A 21200-nucleotide genomic window follows, 5' to 3' on the forward strand; every position below is an offset into this window, starting at 1 on the left:
TGAGCTGTTTCAAATTGTTGAAGGCCCAGACAAGCAATTGAAAATTCAGGAACCCCTTGACTCCATGAATGAAAAAGATTTAATTATGAAAACTCCTAGCCCCATTAAGGAAGCCCCAGAATTTGAAAGCAGTATGCATAATGCCTGGTTCACTGATGCTTCTTCCAGAAGACAGGGGAAAACATGGTTTTTTTAATCAGCTGCAATTAAACCTTCCACAGGGGAACAAATAATAAATCAAGATGAAGGAAGTGCACAAGTAGGCGAACTGGATGCTGTTTTGAATGTATTTGTAAAAGAAAAAGCCACTACAGAACCTGTATATATCTATAGAGACTCTTTTGCTGTATTTAAAGGCTGTGTTGAATGGGTAACTTTCTGGGAGATTAATAATTGGGAAATTAATCGTGTACCAGTATGGCATACAGAAAAATGGAAGGAAATCCTAGAAATTGCTAAACGAAATCCCAATTTTCATGTAGGATGGGTACCTTCTCACCAATCCAATTTGAAAAATGAAGCAAGCAAATATAATAACCTAGCTGATGAATTGGCAAGAATTAATGTAATTGAAATCAGAGATACTCTTAATCAAGGTGAAGTCCAAGAATGGGGAAAATTGTTGGAATGGCTTCATTACAAAAGGGGTCATTCTCGTATCTTTGATTTATATAAAGAAGCACAATCACGTGGCTGGTCTGTGTCACGTGAGCAATGTAAAACAATAATTTCTGCTTTTGATTTATGTAAAATTCGATTGGGAGAACATCCTCTGACAGCTGATCACTTACATCTCAGAGATGGTAAAACATTGTGGTCTACTTGGCAAATAGATTATATAGGACCCTTCCGGAAGTCAGGAAACAAACAATATGTTATTGTAATGGTGGAAGTGATATCTGGGTTAACATGTGCTGAAGCTTATGCAAAAGCCAATAGGGAAAATACTGTTTCTTTCCTGAAAAAGCTCTTTGGAATTTTGCCTAAGCCCACCAGTATTCAGTCTGATAATGGTACTCATTTCACTTCCCACCTGGTCCAGCAATGGGCAAAAAGTGAAAATATTAACTGGACTTTTCATATTCCTTACTATCCGCAGGCTAATGGAATTGTAGAAAGGACTAATGGATCAATAAAAAAGCTCATTTGGCCTCAAGAAAGTAATTGGCATGACAAACTTAATTATGCAGTTGCCACAATCAATAATCGGTGGGATGTGAACAGCTGTCCCTGCCTGACTGCATTCTTTCCCTTGTCGCCTAATCAAGATAACAATGCTGAGAAGCAGCCTCCCAGGAATTTCAGGCAGCGCCTACAACCTGGGCAAACTGCTTATGTGAATTTACCTAACATAGGTAAAATTAGATTAATTTTGCAGCATCCACTGAATTCAAACACATGGGTGGCAACTGATATGAATGACAAGCAACACAAGATTAGTACAAATTGGATAGTCTGTGTGCAGTAAATGGTTACTTTGTATCCTGGATACCAATATGTCTCTTTGGTCCTTTTGTGTGATTAGGTTTTGTGTATTGCGAGAGGAAGACTGCTTACTAGCTTCAGCGTTTCTTGGAACAGGAAACCTCCCCCCCCCGGTTCAGTCTCAGAATTGGCTACTCTGATACTGAGTGCTGAAGAAGTTACTACGTGACAGCCAGAAGATTAGCCACCTTTTTGGCTTACACGCAGTGCTTTATAAGAACATGATTTTATTTCTAATTGTTCCGGAAATGCTGTTGCTTGTAACATGTTTGGTTGGTTTCGCAGAACCTGATTTGATTGATATGCCAAGGAACACATTGATTCACGAACCCTGGGATAAAAATTCTTTCCTCAATTTGGGACAAAAGATAAGTACGGTCCTGGATTTGCAATATTGTTGGGTCTGTGGCTCACATCAGGGATTCACACAATGGCCATGGATGGCACACCCTGTCCACCCTAAATGGATGTTGCATCCCTATTCTAAAGCACGTATGAGTAAAACTCCTGTTGTTTGGGACAATGATTCGCCTGCCTGGGATCTTCACCATGTCCCAGAAGGGGAATTTTGCCTCAGCCGTAAGCTGACAGATCAGGATATTAAAACAGGTACTGGAAAAACTCTAGGTTTCTCCAGATGCAAATACACCCTGATTCTGGGATGGCATTGTGAGGATAGAAATTGCACCACCATAGACTGCTCGAAACACCCTTTGGCTAAGGATAAGACTGAGGTTTTTGGCAACAGTAACAGTCCACGCCATAAACAAATGTATTATGGTTCGGCTTGGCAGGACCGCTCAGGATGTCCAGCTATTTTTAAGCAATGTTGGTCCTCAGTGGATAATTCTGGCAAACCTCAGAATACATGACTGAAATGTAAAACCGAGGAGGGAGTCTGGCTGTGTTCAAGACCTGATTTAAATCTTTTCCATGCAGTAGCCCCCCACCCTCGCCAAAGTGAAACTTATTATTATGATAACCCCTCACATGGGAGACCAGGAGGTGTCAGAGAATTTTCCTACATTTATCCTCGGTCACCCTTACACCCCACTGCCCCAGAAAGAGCCCTGAGCCCTCTGTGAGAGACAGGACCTGTCTTCCCAGGGCCTGGGGTCAGGGCTTGGCCTTTCTGCTGCATCCAACAAACCAAAGGGTTTTCTCAGCATTACAGCCACCAGCACAGGGCCTTTGCCTCCTGCAATCATGGCCTCCGGGGATCTGCTCTAACGAGGCCATGAGAAGGCTCTGGCAGGCTCAGTGGGGCCCATCAGCGTGTGAAGGTATTTTGGGTTTTGCTTCTGACTCTAACTTTATCAGAGGATTTTCTCATTCTTTTCTCACTATCTGAATAGATAAAGAATTTAGTTGGTAATTACACTTTCAGTTTTATTTGGCAAATGATACTGTAGCAAGACGAACCTCTCTTAGGGAATGGCGCTTCAAGGTCCAACCAGGTATTCCAGCAGCAACTCACAAGCAATGCTCTAAACCTACGGCTCTCAGAGTTGACTAGCCCGGATAGGTGCTGTTACTCCAAGAGCAACTGGCCTCCCTCCTGGGTAGCTCGGGACTGAGCTGAGCTTGTGTCTCAGGCTTCACCTTTTATTGCCCACTGGTCCTGCTCATGTGCAGTGGGGGCCCACCCTAATTAGGCACAGGTGGGCTTAACACAAGATCATGCCCACTCCCTGGCAATTAGGGGCACCTGGATGCCTTGTTACACTACATGATATCACTCTGTTTCATTCCAGGCTGAGTCCACTAGAGTGTGGCCAAAATGGCTTTATGTTTGTGAACCTCCTAGTGGTTGCTATTAAAATTGCTCAGATGGTGTTGAGGAGTAAGACAAAAACCACAACTGCTGAGAAGGAGCACTCCTCTTGGGAGATGGAGAGCTGCCCCTAGTACAACTCTACAACTACCTGAAAGGAGGTTTTAGCCAGGTGGGGGTTCGTCTCTTTTTCCAAACGACTTTCAACAAGACAAGAGGGCATGGTCTTAAGTTGTGCCAGGGGAAATTTAGGTTAGATATTAGAAAGAATTTATTTACGGAGAGAGTGATCCAGCATTGGAATGGGCTGCCCAGGGAAGTAGTGGATTCTCCGTCCCTGGAGCTATTTAAAAAGAGACTGGATATGGCACTCAGTGCCATAGTCTAGCAACCACAACGGTGGTTCAGGGGTTGGACTTGATGATCTCGGAGGTCCCTTCCAACCCAGCCAATTCTATGATTCCTATGATTCTATGGTACAGAGAGCAGCCTGCTCCCAGCCCTCCACAAGACACCAAGGTCAGTGAATGAAAGAAGGGCCAGAACAGAAGCTCCCCTGCAGGCTGTGGGGAGAGGGCAACTGTTCCCTGCAGCCTATGGAGGAGCATGGATCAGCAGATGTGGATCTGCAGCCCATGAAGGAGCATGGAGGGGCTGATGTGGATCTACAGCCTTAGAGCACCCATGCCAGGGTGATGTAAGTTTTGAACTGAAAAATACAATTTTTTTTTAAAAGTCTCTGTAGCAAGACAAACCTCTTTTAGGGTATGGCGCTTCAAGGTTCAACCAGCTGTTCCAGCAGAGACTTGCCAACAGTGCTCCGAGCCTAGAGCCCACAGGGTTGACTAGCCTAAATCCATGCTGTTGCTCTGAGAGCAACTGATCTCTCTGCTGATTAGCTCAGGACTGAGCTGAGCTTGTGACTCAGGCCTCACCTTTTATTGGCCCACTGGTCCTGCTCATGGGAAGTGGGGGCCTGCCCTAATTAGCCACAGGTGGGCTTAACACAAGCTCATGCCCACTCCCTGGAAATTAGGGGCACCTGGTTGCCTCGTTACAATACAAGTCTCATTTTAGCAATGTGAGCATGGCTCAGGAAAGGGGCAGGAAGGTGAGATGGCTTTTGTTTCTCTCTGTCTAGATTTCATTCTTTTCCTTTCCAGCAGTGCTGTTCCATGCCAGCTGTGCAGTTGAGTTTCCAGCTCCTCAGTCTCTCTCCCTTCTCCTCTCTCCTTTCCCCAGAGGGGAAGGTGTCTCTGCTCCAGCACTGCTCTCCCCTCGGGGACTGCTCTCAGCTGCCCCTCTCCTCTGCCCTGCAGCTCTTAGAGTGGTTCCTTTCCCCTGCTTGAAGATGTTGATGGCAGAGGCATTGTGGCTGCTGTGAGAGCTGTCTTTGGATTGTGTGTGCTTGAAATGCTCAAGTAGCACAGCTGACAAAAGCTCTGGGTTTTTGAGGAGCTGATTCTGAGGCTTTTCTCCCCAAACCCCCCTGGTTCTGTCCAGGCAGAGTTTCTAGTGGTCACTCAGTCCCGCTTCCAGGGAGCCTGGGGAGTGTGGGGCACATCCATGCCAGAAGCCTGAGGTCCCCAACCCCCTCAGGACACAAGCCTGATGTGCCCAGCCCCCCCAGGTCATCCCCCCCCTGCCAACTTCCAACTTCACCCCCTGGGTTGGGTCCCTCCCCCCCAAGGCCCCACCTTTTCTTCCTCCCCCCACTGCTTCCCGCAATCACGCTGCAGCTCCCGGGAGGTTTCGCTCCGCCACCCTGGGGCTGCACCCAAAACCCCCTGCCCCGCAGCCAGGACCCCCACACTGGTGACCGCCAGAGCATCACCCCCACCTCCCCACCGGCCTGGGCTGTGCCCCCCCTGCAGGTACCGGGAAGTGATGGGAGGTGATGGGAGGGGGGTGGTTATCCCAGTACTGCCTTAACTGGGGGTGAGCAGCACAAGATGGGGGAGGGGGGGGAGGAGGATGGGTGAGAGGGGGGAACTAAACTTATCCCTGGGGTGAGGGCGGTAAGTTTAGCGACCCCCCAACCTCTTCAAGTGGGTTGAGGAGCTGTGATTTGGTCTCCCCCCACTTCATTGGGGGATTCCCAACTAATCCTGGGTGGGGCGTCTTTGATGGGGGATCCCCAAGTCATCCCCAAAGTTTTTTTTGGAGTGGCTGCCACTGGGGACCCTCAAATTACCCTGGTTCCAGGGGTAATGTTGGCAACCCCAGAATCCTTCCAGGGGACTTAATAACACCAGGGCTCAGGAACCATAATCAGGGATTGCCAAAACATCTCAGGAGACCCCAACTCAAGAGCAATGGGGTGATCCCAATTCACGTTAGGAGTGGCTCAAAACGCTAGAAACCTGTCTCCCACCCAGTTCCCCTTTGAGATTTAGGTGCCAGTTTAGCTCCTAAAGATGAAGTCAAGGATGATCAGTGGTTGTCCAACTCTATGGGTAACCTCCTCATTCCACCTCACACTCCATTTTCACCCACAGTAAGTTTGATGTAGGTTTTGGCTTCCATCACCGCACAAAAACCCCACCACTACTTTTTCACTGCACTATGGCTTCTTTCATAGGCATGCGGTTACTCTATCTGGACAAAAACGTCTCTGAGTGACCCAAAGATAAGACAGCTTATGGTCAAAGCACGACATTGATGAAATATCACTGAATCCATCCTGGAGAAAAATTAGACATTGGCAAGGACCGGTTTAGGATCCGCTTGGCCCATCTCCAGCACCGGAAAATTCATCGGGGTGAGAGACCTCAGAGAGGTCCTGACTGCGGGAGACATTTTAGTGACAGCTCGGACCTGGTCCAATTGTGACACCATCACACAGGCACCATGTCCTACACCTGCCTTGACTGTGGTAAAGGTTTTAGAAGGAGATGGAATTTTATCAAGAATCAAGGGATCCATATGGGTGAACAACCCGTTAAATGTTCCGACTGTGGGAAGGAGTTTACCCAGAATTCCCATTTATCACAGCATCGCTGCATCCACAAGGGAGAGAGACCCTATAAGTGTCTGGAGTGTGGGAAGGAGTTTACCTGGAGTTCCAGTTTATCAGAGTATCACCTCACCCATACAGGAGAGAAGTTGTATCCCTGCACTCACTGCAGGAAGGCCTTCAACAATAGCACTGTTGGGGAAACAGTTCAGAAATATACAGGTTGTGAGCAATCCTGACTTACTTCAATTTAGGCCACATTGGGTTAATGGTTATTGAGGCCTAGTTAGAGGTTTTCTAAAAAATGAGCTAATGGGAAAGAGATAACTTAATTGGCAACAGAAGAGGAAAATAATTATGTGAGAAGAGTGGTTCCGTGAGAATGGAATGTGTAATTGGAATACAAAGCCACCTGCATGATATGATGGTGTAAACAAGACTTCTCTATATAAGTGAGTGCAAGCTGTTAATAAACGATTTCATACAATCATATTGATGTGTACATGGAATCCTTAAGCCTCCGCAGACTGTTTTCCCACATAGCACCACTTGGATTCATCACCAATATGTTCACGCTGGGGAAAAACCCTACACGTGTCCCCAGTGTGAAAAGAGCTTCACAGCCAGCTTGGGTCTCTCCTATTACCTACGGATCCATGCAGGTGAGCGTCCATACAAGTGTCCCAAGTGCGGGAAGAGCTTCAGGCAAAGCTCCCATTTGAAGAACCACCAATGCCTCCATACCAGTGAAAAACATTAAAGCTACACTCAATGACAGATGAGATTTTAATGGAAATTAGATTTCATCTGTCATTACTTAACCCATCACAGCAAAGTATGAAGGGTCATTTTGACCTCATTTTCCAAGCTCCATCACACCAATGATGCTTATTTCAACTTCTTGTGGAGAACAAAATGTAGTCAGATCGGGAACCGCTTCATATCCCACTCAAAATTTCAGATTTAATATTTGTTTCAGCGTCATGAAGGCTTTTTACCAAATAAGGAAAAACCAGAAAAGTATTTACAATTAAGACACCCTCCTAAAGGGATGTGGCAAGATGGGTTCCTGGACACTTTTCCTGCACAGCAGGCTGGGCGTGCAGCTGAGGGAGCAGTACAAGAGGGAGGCAGCAGACTGCAGGACAATGCTGACAGCAACAGAGCAGGATCATCTCTACTACACGGTTTTTAAATCCTTCCAGGGATGGTTCTTCCACCACCTTCCTAAGCAGACCGTTCCAACACCTAACTACTCTCTCAGTAAAGAAATTCTTCCTCAGATCTAGCCTAAACCTCCCCTGGTGCAACTTCAGGCCATGTCCTCTTTTCCTCTCATTGTTCCCTTGGGAGAAGAGGCCTCTGTGACACCATGGGTGATGTAATGGGTCATCTTGATCAGCCTGCAGTAAGGCTTCTGTCAGTTGTCTCCTGAAATAAGAGAATTAAAACTCCAATAGTTTTTCATGAGGATTGAATGAGAGAGCTCAGTAGAAAAGAATCTGGCTGAAAAGCCCCAGAACATCTTCCTTGCTTGCTTGATCGATTGACTGATTTCTTGTGAAGCAGTAGTTTTAGAGAAATAAAAGTAGTAGTTTAAAGGAACATATATTCAATGGTTTTACAGAAGTAGAAGTATAGAAGTAGCAATAGTTTAAGGGAGTCTCATGGAAATTTACTAGCCAAGTAACATAGGTAGATACATGTATGGCAAGGGTATATGTGATAATGTAGTTCCTAAGGAAAACTTATCCATGAGAGCAGATTATGGGATATATGAAGGTTACCAAAGTCTGCTGAAGGACCAAAACTGAGTCAAAATTAATTATGAGTTCTTTTTGGTTTTGTAATTGTGCTGCATTTGTGTAAATTTTCCATTCTTATTTGGTTTTGTAATGCTCTACTGTTGTGAAGTTTGTGATCACTGTACATAGTGTTACTATGTACATAGTGTTACAATGTTACTGCATGTGATGACACCAAAAGTTGAAGAACAAGGACTCTGCACATCATAGAGATCACCACTGCCTGAATTGAAGAAGCTGGAGTCAAGATGCTAAGCTTGTAGCCATCATATCACTGCCTTATGATATTGCCTTATGATATCATCATGCCTTGTGATATTTGGACTCATGGGGTGAGGGGACTGGATTGTTGAGATGTCATTTGACTATGTGGTTTTTGTGATCCAAGCAATCAGCCTTTGTGAATGCACAGCCTGAACAATGAAGTATCTATTTTGTGCTTTTATAATATATATATCCATACATATCTTTGAGTGATTTGTGTTCCCTAAAAATTCCTCATAATAATTTTACTTGCTAGAGCAACAGAACTGATATTATGACTGTAGAGTAAAAGACCTGGAGTATCATTTCATCTTAATCTGATCAAGGGGTACTTGGATGGTCTCAGGAGGCTGTCATCCTTGTTTACCCTGCAAAGGGAAACTCTGGCCTGGGAGATGGAATCTCCTTTGGCTGTTGTCTGGGTCAGGCCATGGGATGTGACAGTGCTGTGCTGTTGTGCCAGCAGCAGGTGGTTGTGCTGGAGTGCCCTGACATTTCCTGTAGCACCACAGGGCTGTGCTTGGCCACTCAATTGAGCAGCTGCCCTGACTGAGGTTGGAGCACCCATGGAACCTCCAGTGTCACCCGTGGCTTGCAGGGGAAGAGGAGGGAAAGGAGATTCCCCCTGGCAGTGCCTGGGTGTCCAGTGGGAGAGTGGGAGAAGCAGAGGTTGTGTCTCTAGTGGGGAACTGGCTGTGCTGGAAAGGAGGGAGGGAGGGGACATGAGCGATGACTTCAGTGTGTGTCACACTGGGTTCCTGGGGAGCCCCAGGGAGAGCTGGAGGGAGCCCCGAGAGAGTTGAGCAAGTGGCAAAGTCTGGCGCTGGTCCTGTGCTGCTGGGCCGGGCTCCTGAGACTGAGAGAGTTGCTGGCAAGCAGAGAGTGCTGCAGAGAGAGAGCTCTGGGCAAGAGCAGCTCCTCTGCAGAGCGCAGCAGGGCTGAGGGCACTGCCTGCAGGCAGCAGGGCAGGGGAGAGAGAGGAGAAAGGCAGCCTGGGCTGGGAGGAGAGGTGAGAGCTGCCTGGGGGAGAAATTTCACAGCCTCTGCCATGGTGAGTCTTTGGCTGCAGGGCAGTGAAGCTGGGCTTCCTTCAGGGGGTCTTCTCCAGCTGGCAGCCTGTGCCACAGCTGATGGGATCCTTCCAGAGGATTTTGGTGGGCAGGAGGAAAAGGTTTGGCAGAGCAGGGCTGTCCTGGAGCAGCATCAGAGGGAGAGGGCATGGGGCTGCCTTCTGCTGGGGTGGCTGCAGGGGCTGAGGGGGTGTGTGCAGACAGAGGTGCCCAGGGCTGTCCTTCAGAGCAGGGTCCTGCAGCCCAGGGGCTGTGTGCTGGGGCAGGGACTCTGCTGCCTGCCTGCCTGCCAGGGGCAACTCTCAGCCTTCCCAGGGAGCTCCGTGCTGCTGGCAGAAGCTGTGGCTGCCAGGAGACAGGGAGGACAGGGCAGGGTCCTTCTTGTTTTGAGAGAGTTCTGTGAGACAGCACTGCTCTCGGATCCAAAATCATACCCAGATTATTTCTGAGGGATTTTTCATATGCACAGTCAGGGCACAGGTTCCTGCTGGGAAACTTGGCTTTCCTCAGGCTGCACTTCCACTTTTCTCTTTCTTGTTAAGGTGGGAGGAAACCTCACCTGGGGAGGTGAGATCAGGGGCTGAGAGTCCCTACACCATCACCCTCCTGTGTGCTAGGAACCTCAGCCAGTGCTTTCAGCCTCCTTTACCCTACAGATACACCCAGCATCACCTTCCTAGGTTCATCAGGGTCTGTGTGACAGCATAGCCCTCAGCCAGCCCATGGGGTCTGGGGTTTTGGGCACCTCCTCCTCCATCTGCTCACACAAGAGGTGAAGTGCATCTATGCTGCCATGTGCCCACCTCCCCCTGCCCAGGGGCTGGAGGTGCCTGCCAGGCATTATCAACATCTGGGAGGGGTTGTGCACTGCTGGGGGAGGGAAAGGCTTTCCTGAGTGCCCCTCTGCCTCTCTTCATGTCCCCTTCAGCTGCTCTTGCTGTTGATGTCAGGCTGAGAGCGGAAGTTTCAGCTGCAGGCACAGCTCTTGTGGCTCCTCCCATGAAGATGGTTTCAGGAAGGGAGGTGTCCAGCTGTGCTCTGCCCTGGGAAGCTCTGGGCAGTGCAGTCTGAGTGAGGCTGGGCAGGGAGCTGACCTCTCTTCATCAGATGCCCTCATTCCATCCTTGGGGTGTCTGTCCAAGCTGTGAGCTGCCTTCCAGGGGGCACAATGAGCCTCATGTGTCCTGGGCTGGAAATGGTTTGCTGAGACCTTGAGAAAGGGTCAGACACTGAGTACTCTGAGCTGGGTCCCTCAGCTCTCAGCAGGGAGAGACAGAGACAAAGCCCAGCTCCCCCTTCTCTGCATGCAGCTGCAGGCAATGCTCTTTGCTCACTCTGTTCTGCCTGAGTGCTGCAGCAATGCTGAGGGTTTCTGATACCCAAGAACACTCCCCAGAGGAGATGGGGTAAGCTATAACAAAAAAACCCCAAACTTCTAAAACTGCATTCTCTTGTCAGGGATCTTTTATGCAGGGAGGAGAGAATCTGCAATGCCTTTGGAATCACTAACAATCTCATATGAAAAATGTCTGTTCTAGGATTGCTCCCTGTCCCCACGATTCTCATGAAGCCCCTGTTGCTTCTTGGAAGCCTGTTAACAGTCTCTGCTCCTCTTGAAAGAGACAGCAACAACCACGGCTGAAGAAAAGTGCATCTTTGTAGGATTGAGATGGGGAATTTTTCATAGAATTGTCTCCTCAATTTTTTGTGTATCCTCTTCAAACAGCTCTCCATGACTTTTAAAGGCAGCAGATGTCCAACAGCAGCTCCATCAGCCAGTTCCTCCTCCTGGCATTTGAAGACAGGAGGGAGCTGCAGCTCTTGCACTTCTGTCTCTTCCTGGGCATCTCCCTGGCTGCCCTCCTGGGCAATGGCCTCATCATCACCACCATCGCCTGTGACCACCACCTCCACACTCCCATGTACTTCTTCCTCCTCAACCTCTCCCCCTCTCCCTCCTCGACCTGGGATCCATCTCCACCACTCTGCCCAAAGCCATGGCCAATTCCCTCTGGGACAACAGGGACATCTCATAGAATCATAGAATCATAGAATTGGCTGGGTTGGAAGGGACCTCAGAGATCATCGAGTCCAACCCTTGAACCACCGTTGCGGTTGCTAGACTATGGCACTGAGTGCCACATCCAGTCTGTTTTTAAATATCTCCAGGGACGGAGAATCCACTACTTCCCTGGGCAGCCCATTCCAATGCTTGATCACTCTCTCCGTAAAGAAATTCTTTCTAATATCAAACCTAAACTTCCCCTGGCACAACTTAAGACCATGCCCTCTTGTCTTGTTGAAAGTCGTCTGAAAAAAGAGACCAACCCCCACCTGGCTACAACCTCCTTTCAGGTAGTTGTAGAGAGTGATGAGGTCTCCCCTGAGCCGCCTCTTCTTTAGGCTGAACAGCCCCAGCTCCCTCCGCCTCTCCTCATAGGGTCTGTGCTCAAGTCCCTTCACCAGCCTGGTTGCCCTCCTTTGGACCTGCTCCAGGACCTCAATATCCTTCCTGAACCAAGGTGCCCAGAACTGGACACAGTACTCGAGGTGTGGCCTCACCAGTTCTGAGTACAGGGGCAGAATCACTTCCTTGGACCTGCTGGCGACGCTATTCCTGATACAGGCCAGGATGCCATTGGCCTTCTTGGCCACCTGGGCACACTGCTGGTTCATGTTCATCTCCTACAAGGGATGTGCTGCACAACTCTTCTGTGGTGAGGTAGGGCCTGGCGCTCGGAAGATCTCGCGATGTTACGGGAAGTCAGAGGCCCCTCCCCCTGTAGCCAATGGGATGTGAGCTGTGACACGGCGGAAGTGACGCAACAAGGCACAAGGCGCGTCTATTTAAACCTGTGTCATGTGGCAATAAACTCTCTTGGCTGCTCATCCCATCTTGGCGTCTGGCTACTTCATTACTTAGCAACCGCGTGCTACCCCAGAACCAGGTCGTGCCTTTAACCGAAAGGCAACAAATGGTGCCGAAACCCGGGAATCACGGTAGTTAGATTGTAGTTAACATAGGTAGTGTGAAAGGTTCCCAGTTGGGGTCGAGGGAAAGAAGTTCCAGGCCCGGGAACATTCGGAAAAAGATTTTGCTCCCAGTTGGGGTCGAAGGAAAGAAGTTCCAGGCCCGGAAGCTGACGGGAGTGTTGGAGTCCTAGCCCGGAGTGTACGGAACTCGAGCTGAGAGGACGAGAGTACAGACCGGATCGACAAGGAGGGATGGAAGCCCTTATTAAGGTCGTACCGCAAATGCATAAGCAATGGGGTGTTGATTGTAAGCCATGTGATTTTAAACTCGCGGTCCCTAGGTTAATTAAGTTGGGGGTAATTGAGCAGCCCGTAGATATCCTCCATCCAGAGTTTTGGCCCGAATGTACCGCAGCGCTAGCTGAGGAGACGATCTCCTCAGGTAGTGGGAAAAATTTGAAAGCGTGGGGAAAGATTCGGCAGGCTCTGCAGAAGTCCATGGAGGAACAAGAGACATGGAAAGCTGCAAGGCACTGCTTGCTAGCAGTCCCGAAGCTGGGGGTCGGGGCTGCCACGCAGACCTTGCACCCACCAGAGATCAGTGACTCTGCAGAGCCTCAGGAATCTCAGGAGGGAGATACGCCCCCCAATCCCCCACCCTGTCGCGCTGAGTCCCCGTGCCCACGCGCAGAGGCCCAGCCCCCCCGCGCCGACTCCTCTGACCGCGCCGTTTCCCCGCGTTGCCGCACCGCGTCCGCCCCCAGCTGCGCTGGTTCGCCTTGCCGCGGGGCCGGGTCCCCGTCCCCCGGCCGCGAGCCCTCGCCCCGCCGTCCCAGGTCCCTGAGTCCCGTGGGACGACAGGACCTGCCCTACCCGCTGCCCACCCGCGGCATGCCTCCTGCCTGCGTCTGCCTGAAGGAGGGAACGGGGGGATGCCCGAGCTGCTGCCCCCCTGCACCCAGCCAGCCCGCCGGCGGCTGCGCTGGCCCCACACCGAGCGGTGGCTTGGCGACCGAGCGAGGCGGCGGGGGGCCGGGGGAGGGAGCGGGCGGACAGTGCTTCCCCAAACATGCTGCTTGCCGCTGCCCCCCATCTGCTGCACCCCCACCAGAGGACCGAGACCGGGTGAGGTCCTTCTGGGACGGGCTGGCTGAGGAAGCCAGGAGTGCCGCGGAAGGGTCTTGGGCCAGACCACCGCCATACGCTCCGCACGACAACACCAAGCAGCAGGGGAAGGGGCAGGGAGCGAGTGCACCCGATGGGGGCGGGGAGGAAGCGCCGGCTTCAGCAAATGCAAGCCTGGAAAAGGGGAAGGAGCCCGGCCGGAATGGGGGCGGCGGGGACGATTGGAAATGGGAAAGAAGCGCGAGCGAGAGGCCAAGAATTGGCCGTAATGAAAATCCAAATAAACGTCCTGATGAGGAAATAAAAAATGCCCACAGGGAAAACACGTGGGACCGGAGCGCACGTGCTCGTACGGGGCGTGGACGGAGCCACAGTCCGCCCACCCCCAGGGGGAGCGGGCGTGGCCGGAGCTCCTCGGCCCGCCCAGAGCGTGGGCGGAGCCATACCTCGCCCACCCACAGGGGGAGTAGGCGGGACCGGAGCTCCTCGGCCCGCCCAGAACGTGGGCGGAGCCACACCCCGCCCACCCACAGGGGGAGTAGGCGGGACCGGAGCTCCTCGGCCCGCCCGGAGCGTGGGCGGAGCCATACCCCGCCCACCCACAAGGGGAGCAGGCGGGACCGAAGCCCACCTGCCTGCCCAGGTAGTGGGCGAAGCCACACCCCGCCCACCCACAAGGGGAGTAGGCGGGACCGGAGCTCACCTGCCCGCCCAGGTAGTGGGCGGAGCCATACCCCGCCCTCCCACCGGGGGAGTAGGCGGGACCGAGGCCCACCTGCCCGCCCAGGTAGTGGGCGGAGCCACAGCCCCCGCACGCGCAAGGGAGGTGGGCGGAGCCCTAGGTCCCCCACCCGCTCAGGTAGTGGGCGGAGCCACAGCCCCTGTACACGCAAGGGAGGAGGGCGGAGCCCGAGCTCCCCCACCCGCCCGGGTAGTGGGCGTAGCCACAGCCCACCTGCCCACAGAGGGAGAGGGTGGGACCGGGGTTCCCCCGCTCGCTCAGGTAGCAAGCAGAGCCACAGCCCACCTGCCCACAGGGGGAATGAGCGACACCGGGGCTCCCCTGCTCCCACGGGTAGAGGGCGGAGCCACAGCCCGCCTGATTACAGGGAACACAGATGGAGCTGGAGCCCAAAACACGAGCACAGAAACCGGTCAAGCCCTGAATCCAGATCAGGGACTAAACGGGATGGGTCGCCCGTGACTGACTCAAAACAAGAAAAGGAGGGAACTCACTCCCTTAACCTGGAAAAACCGGATATAACACAGCTGTCCACATGGAGGGAAATACAGAATGCCTGTGCAGCCCGGAGCTCAAATCCACTGGCGTTTCCGGTCCGGGTTGGAGAAGGGGATCGCAGGGTTTACACACCCGTTAACCCCAAGGATGTACAGGCAATTGTTCGAGCAATTGGAGACAAGGGAATAAACTCTGCTATGGTCTCCACCCTTATAGATGGGCTTTTCGGGGGAGATGACATGCTCCCATTTGATATAAAACATACATGCAGACTCATTCTTGAAGGGGCAGGCATGATTGTCTTCAAGCAGGAATGGGAGGATAACTGTGCCAGACAACTGACCCAAGTGGCTGGGGAAGACCACCCGCTACATGGTTCCAGCCTACAAAGACTGATGGGCACAGACCCAGCCATGATTACCCCTCAGGCACAAGCCCAAGGCTTACGGCCCTATGAAGTAATGACGACCACACGCGCCGCCAGGGAAGCTATTCGTGCAGCTTCTAAGTTCATCGCCAAGCACTCATCATGGAACACAATAAAGCAAGATGAGAACGAGAGCTTCATACAATTCGTGGATCGTCTACAAGTGGCGATTGACTCTTCCTCCCTGCCTGCAGAAGCTAAAGGCGCACTTCTCGCTGAATGCATGCACCAACAGTGTAACTCAGCAACTCGAGATATTCTGCAATCACTGCCAACAGGGTCATCTCTCTCAGACATGATCAAGCATGTCGCGACCAGGGAGCATCTATCCCCCGTTCAGGCAACCGTTAACCAACTGACCACTGCAATGGCATGCTTCAAATGTGGTGAAGCGGGCCATATTGCGACAACCTGCCCCCAGAAGACAGCCCCACCAGCAGCGCCCCCCCATCCCAAGACCCGGTGTAAGGGAGGGTGCTGGAATTGCGGCAAAAGAGGACATGTAGCTAAGGACTGCAAGGCTAATGCCCAGGGAGACGGGGGAGGGAGAGGACACACGGGCCGTGCAAGATCCTCTCCCACCTGGAACATGACACGGCCCAACTCCGTCTACCCTGGATGGGGAAAGACACCTCCCAACCTGCATCTCAGCTACACCTACCCTGGGTGGGTCATGGCGCCATAAATGGTACCCCAGATGGTGCCCCAAATGGCACCCCCAATCCAAGTGCCCACCCAAGAGGCAGCCAGCCCGGCGGCCCAACCGGCGGCCCAACCGGTGGCCCAAGTAAATCCGCCCCAGCCCCAACAGCAAGAAGCACCCCATGGGGGCGAGACCCCAGGGTGGCCCTGGCAGTAACATGCGACAGCCTGCCAGTGGTATGGGGGTTGTGTACTCTTTACAACACCCCCAACAGCATCTCCATCAAGGTCCCCTTCCTGGTCGACACAGGAGCTGATGTCACCGTCCTCCCTGAAATGAGCTGGCCCCCGAGTTGGCCATTACAAGGCGCCCCTACGGTGGGAGGAGTTGGGGGACTAACCCGAGCTTTGAAGAGCGCCCAGCCGATAGCGATTGCAATTCAGACTGAGGCTGGTCCGGAAAAGACCATCATCCTATACCCGTACGTCTTGCCAGGAGTCCCACCCCTCCTAGGAAGAGATGCTCTCTCCCTACTGAAAGCCAGGGTAACAAATTTACCATAAGGGCCACTGCCGTGCATCCGCTTCCACCAATAAAGCTGAAATGGAAGTCGACCGATCCGGTGTGGGTCGAGCAGTGGCCCCTATCAAAGCCTCGAATGGATGCCCTCCTTGAATTAATAGAACGTGAACTGCACCGAGACCATATAGAACCTTCTACCAGCCCGTGGAACACCCCGGTATTTGTCATACCCAAGCGAACGGGCAAAGGATTCCGCCTTCTCCACGACCTACGTGAGGTGAATAAGAGGATCCAACCGATGGGTCCTGTACAGACATTGCTGCCCATGAATTCCATGATACCAGAGGGACATCCTTGTGCCGTCCTTGATATTAAGGACTGTTTCTTTTCAATACCCCTCCACAAGGATGATAAGGAGAGATTTGCCTTTTCTGTTGTGTACCCGAACAGCCAACGCCCAAACCTACGCTTCCAATGGAAGGTGCTTCCACAAGGGATGATCAACTCACCCACTATTTGCCAAATCACAGTGGACCGAGCATTAGTACCAGCTCGACGCAAAGACCCGACTGCCACCATCATCCAATACATGGATGACATTTTGATCGCTGCACCGTCAGCAAAGCAGGTGGACCAGCTGGTGTCGACGGTTTCTGAAACTCTACAAGCAAACGGGTTTGAAATCGCGAGCGCGAAGATCAAAAGAGGCCCGTGTGTGAGCTTCCTGGGAGTAGAAATCACAAGCTCTCACGTGAGTCCTCCACAGATGAAGATTCGTAGAGATATTAAAACACTCCACGATGTGCAACAGCTGGTGGGGTCCCTGCAATGGCTCCGTAATATCATCCTGATCCCGCCTGAAATCATGGCCCCCCTGAATGATCTCCTGAAAGGGAAGAACCCATGGGAGCAGAAAACCCTGACGGCAGAAGCAACGAATTCCCTTGACTTCATTGAACAACAGATGTCGTCGAGCACACTCGCCAGGTGGAATCCTAATATTCCACTCGACCTGTATGTCCACTTTACAAAAGAGGGGGGAGTAGGAGCACTGGCTCAAGGCCCTCCTGAAAAAGCCCGACCGATACAGTGGGTAGTCATGGGAAAACCATCACGTGCTTTCTCCCCAGGAATCGAATGCCTTGGCAACCTTATAATGAAGGGCAGAAAATTAGCCTTGAGGCACTTAGGCATCGAGCCTACCAGGATATATCTACCTTTCCGCAAGCAGATCCCAACACAGTCAGCGGCCTTGTCAGAGCATCTGGCCATAGCCCTCGTCGGATTTGGTGGGGAAATCCGATACGCCTCGAAACCCCCCTGGACCCAGATGCTGACAGTTGTTGACATCGACCTTCCACGGAAGGTCATGGACCGACCTCAACCAGGACCGACAGTATTCACAGATGCCTCTTCAGCGACTTCGACCACAGCAGCGGTGTGGCAAGTAGGTGAAGAGTGGTGCTGTGTTAAAATGACTGACCGTGCCCTTTCAGTTCAGCAGCTAGAAGCATCGGCTGTAGTGCTGGCATGTGGACTGTTCCCAGCAGAACACCTTAATATCGTGACAGACTCAATGTTCGTGGCCAGACTTTGCTTGGCCATGTCAGGGCCCGGCGTGTCAACATCTACAGCTGCTCTGATGCTGGAAGACGCGCTCTCTTCCCGGAAGGGTACTATCTCGGTCATCCATGTAAACAGCCACAACCCAATTAAAGGCTTCTTCCAAACTGGCAACGACAAGGCGGATGCAGCTGCGAAAGGATTGTGGACACTGAGAGACGCCCGACAGCTACACGAGTCTCTCCACATTGGTGCCAAAGCGTTAGTAAAGAGATGTGGAATTTCAGCTACTGATGCAAAACATGTGGTAGCCACATGTCCCCACTGTCAAAAAGCGCCACTGTGGTCTAGTGGTGTGAACCCCAGAGGTCTTAAAGCCTCTGAGGTGTGGCAGACCGATTTCACACTCTGCCAGCTGCTAAAACCCCGAGCGTGGTTAGCAGTGACTGTAGACACGTATAGTGGGATGATTGTTGCCACCCAACACCTTAAGACTGATTCCAAGGCAACCATTCAGCATTGGCTGACGGCCATGGCGTGGCTCGGTGTCCCTAGTCGAATCAAGACAGACAACGGCCAAAATTTTGTATCTAAATCTGTCCAAGCTTTCGCCCAAAAATGGGGCATTGCTTTGGTACATGGCATTCCATACAACAGCACAGGGCAGGCCATTGTCGAACGGGCAAATCAGACCTTGAAATCTAAACTAGAGGTCTTGGCAAGATCAGAAGGTCTTACCAACGTTATTCCTTCGGGAGACCAGGCTCGCTTGCTAGCGACCGCCCTACTAGCACTAAATCAATTCCCCAGGGGCGAGGAGGTGAATAGCCCCGCCCAAAAACACTGGGCCACTCGAGCGATGGAGGAGGGCCCATTAATTGTGGTCAGAAATGAGCTAGGAGAATGGGAAAAGGGGTGGAGATTAGTGCTAACGGGGCGAGGTTACGCTGCGATCAAAAAAGATGGTCAAGTTAAGTGGTGTCCGCTTAAATCCATTAAATCGGACCTTCGGGATGAAGCTAACGATTCTTAGTTTTTGTCCACAGAACTGCATCATTGGGCGCCCTCGCAATCCGCATTTTCCGGTGGCAGGAGAAGACATGCCAGCAACCTCCCCGTCCACATCTCAAGCACCCACGCCTGCAGATCTCGTACAAAGGCGGACATTCCTATTGTGCTACTCAGATAGCCCCAAACTACCTCAGATTTTACTTTTTATGTCTTATTAACTTATTCTAACCTCCATTCACTTGTGGTGCTTTAAGTTTTTAACTCAGGGATAAGGGATATAATTTTGCACGTGTCTTTATGATTTGCACTAAATGATGACAATCATGTAATTTAAGGATTTTTAACTAACATTATAAGTATATTTTTGTGATTATATTTTAATCTATTGGGCATAGGGAGGGGGGAAATGTGGTGAGGTAGGGCCTGGCGCTCGGAAGATCTCGCGATGTTACGGGAAGTCAGAGGCCCCTCCCCCTGTAGCCAATGGGATGTGAGCTGTGACACGGCGGAAGTGACGCAACAAGGCACAAGGCGCGTCTATTTAAACCCGTGCCATGTGGCAATAAACTCTCTTGGCTGCTCATCCCATCTCGGCGTCTGGCTACTTCATTACTTAGCAACCGCGTGCTACCCCAGAACCAGGTCGTGCCTTTAACCGAAAGGCAACACTCTTCTTCTTTGTCTTCTTAATACCAGCAGAGCTTTTTCTCCTGACCATCATGTCCTATAACCGCTATGTGGCCATCTGCAAAACTCTGAACTACGGGACCCTCCTGGGCAGCAATGCTTGTGTCCACATGGAAGCAGCTGCCTGGGGCACTGGGTTTCTCACTGCTCTGCTGCACACAGCCAATACATTTTCCTTGCCCCTCTGCCAGGGCAATGCCCTGGACCAGTTCTTCTGTGAAATCCCCCAGATCCTCAAGCTCTCCTGCTCACACTCCTACCTCAGGGAACTTGGGCTCCTTGTCATCAGTGCTTGTTTAGCTTTTGTGTGTTTTGTTCTCATAGTGGTGTCATATGTGGAGATCTTTAGGGCCGTTCTGAGGATCCCCTCTGAGCAGGGCAGGATCAAAGTCTTTTCCACGTGCCTCCCTCACTTGGCCGTGGTCTCCCTGTTCATCATCACTGGCATCTTTGCCTACCTGAAGCCCCCCTCAATCTCCTCCCCATCCCTGGACCTGGTGGTGTCATTTCTGTACTCGGTGGTTCCTCCAGCAGTGAACCCCCTCATCTACAGCATGAGGAACCAGGAGCTCAAGGGTGCATTTTCAAAACTGATCTCTAGATCTTTTTTTAAAAAATTTAACTGAGTTACTTTTTCTGCAACTTGTTCATAATGTAACTCAGTACACACCCAGCCAGCTATCAGCCATTTCTTTTCCAATTTATGCCCATATAGGAATGTTATTTTTTTTTGTCCATTCTCATTATTTTTCTATCCAGATTTTCTTGGACCCAGAGACTTTTTATTAAGAGCTGTGCTCTTTTGGTGTATTTAAAGAGAATAAAGAACTTTCCAGTGTCTTGTTTTTTTTGAAGACCTTTCTTTGAGACCCTCTCTGGAGCTGCAGGGCAGTGCCTGTGTGCAGAGGTGGAGGGGAAAGAGTCCTGGCACAAGGGCACTGCCTGGGAGCACCAGCGCTTGATCTTTTCCAAGCTGTCCACTTTCCACCTCCACAGTCTCCTTCTGCACCCTTGGGTAAGCCCTGAGTGCTCTGGCAGCATGGTCACAGCCCTGCGGTGTGACAGTCCTGTGCCCGCAGGCAGGGACAGGGCACGGGTACTGCTGTGACAGACCTGGCCTCCAGAACAGCCCTTCTATCATCACAGGGGATCTCCTCAGCTCAGCTCTTCTTCCACACTTGCTCTCAAGAAGCTGCCCAAGGAGTCAACTCTGCAGAGATTGTTGCTGTGCTGCTTTCTCTGGGGGCTCCCTGTGATGCCATCATGGTCCCGGGGGGGGGGGGTGGGTCAGGGACTTAAGGCTGGTTCCTTTGTCACTTCCTTGTTGTCCAGAGCCCTCAGGGATGGTGAATGTTCTGCAATAAAGACATCCCATGGCACTAGAATCAGGCAGGGCCCCTCTGAGCACCCTGCATGGGCACCCAAGAGCTTGTGTGGGAGGTGGTCAGTGGCAGTGAGCACCATCAGCTGGGTCTGCCTCCCAGCTTGACCAGCACAGCCCATGAACAGTCAGGTGTATAAGGAAAAGTATGTCCAGCAAATCTAGGGAGGTTTTCCTACCACTCTACTCTGACCTGGTGAGACCACACCTGGAATACTGGATCCAGTTGTTCAAGAGAGGCAGGGACCTACTGGAGAGAGTCCCAAGGAGAGCT

At 51.5% G+C, this 21200-nt stretch overlaps 1 protein-coding gene across 1 annotated transcript in view; it reads left to right on the forward strand.

Moving 5' to 3' along the window:
• Nucleotides 1-19577: 19577 nt before the first annotated feature.
• LOC115600095 (olfactory receptor 14J1-like) overlaps nt 19578-21200 on the forward strand; it is a 1716-nt gene continuing 93 nt past the window's right edge. The window contains exon 1 of the mRNA XM_030468325.1: nt 19578-20075. Within this exon, the coding sequence (XP_030324185.1) occupies nt 19578-20075 (498 nt within the window). The remainder of the gene's footprint in view (nt 20076-21200) is intronic.

The sequence above is a fragment of the Calypte anna genome, chromosome W, assembly GCF_003957555.1.
Source record: "Calypte anna isolate BGI_N300 chromosome W, bCalAnn1_v1.p, whole genome shotgun sequence".
Taxonomy (NCBI): Eukaryota; Metazoa; Chordata; class Aves; order Apodiformes; family Trochilidae; genus Calypte; species Calypte anna.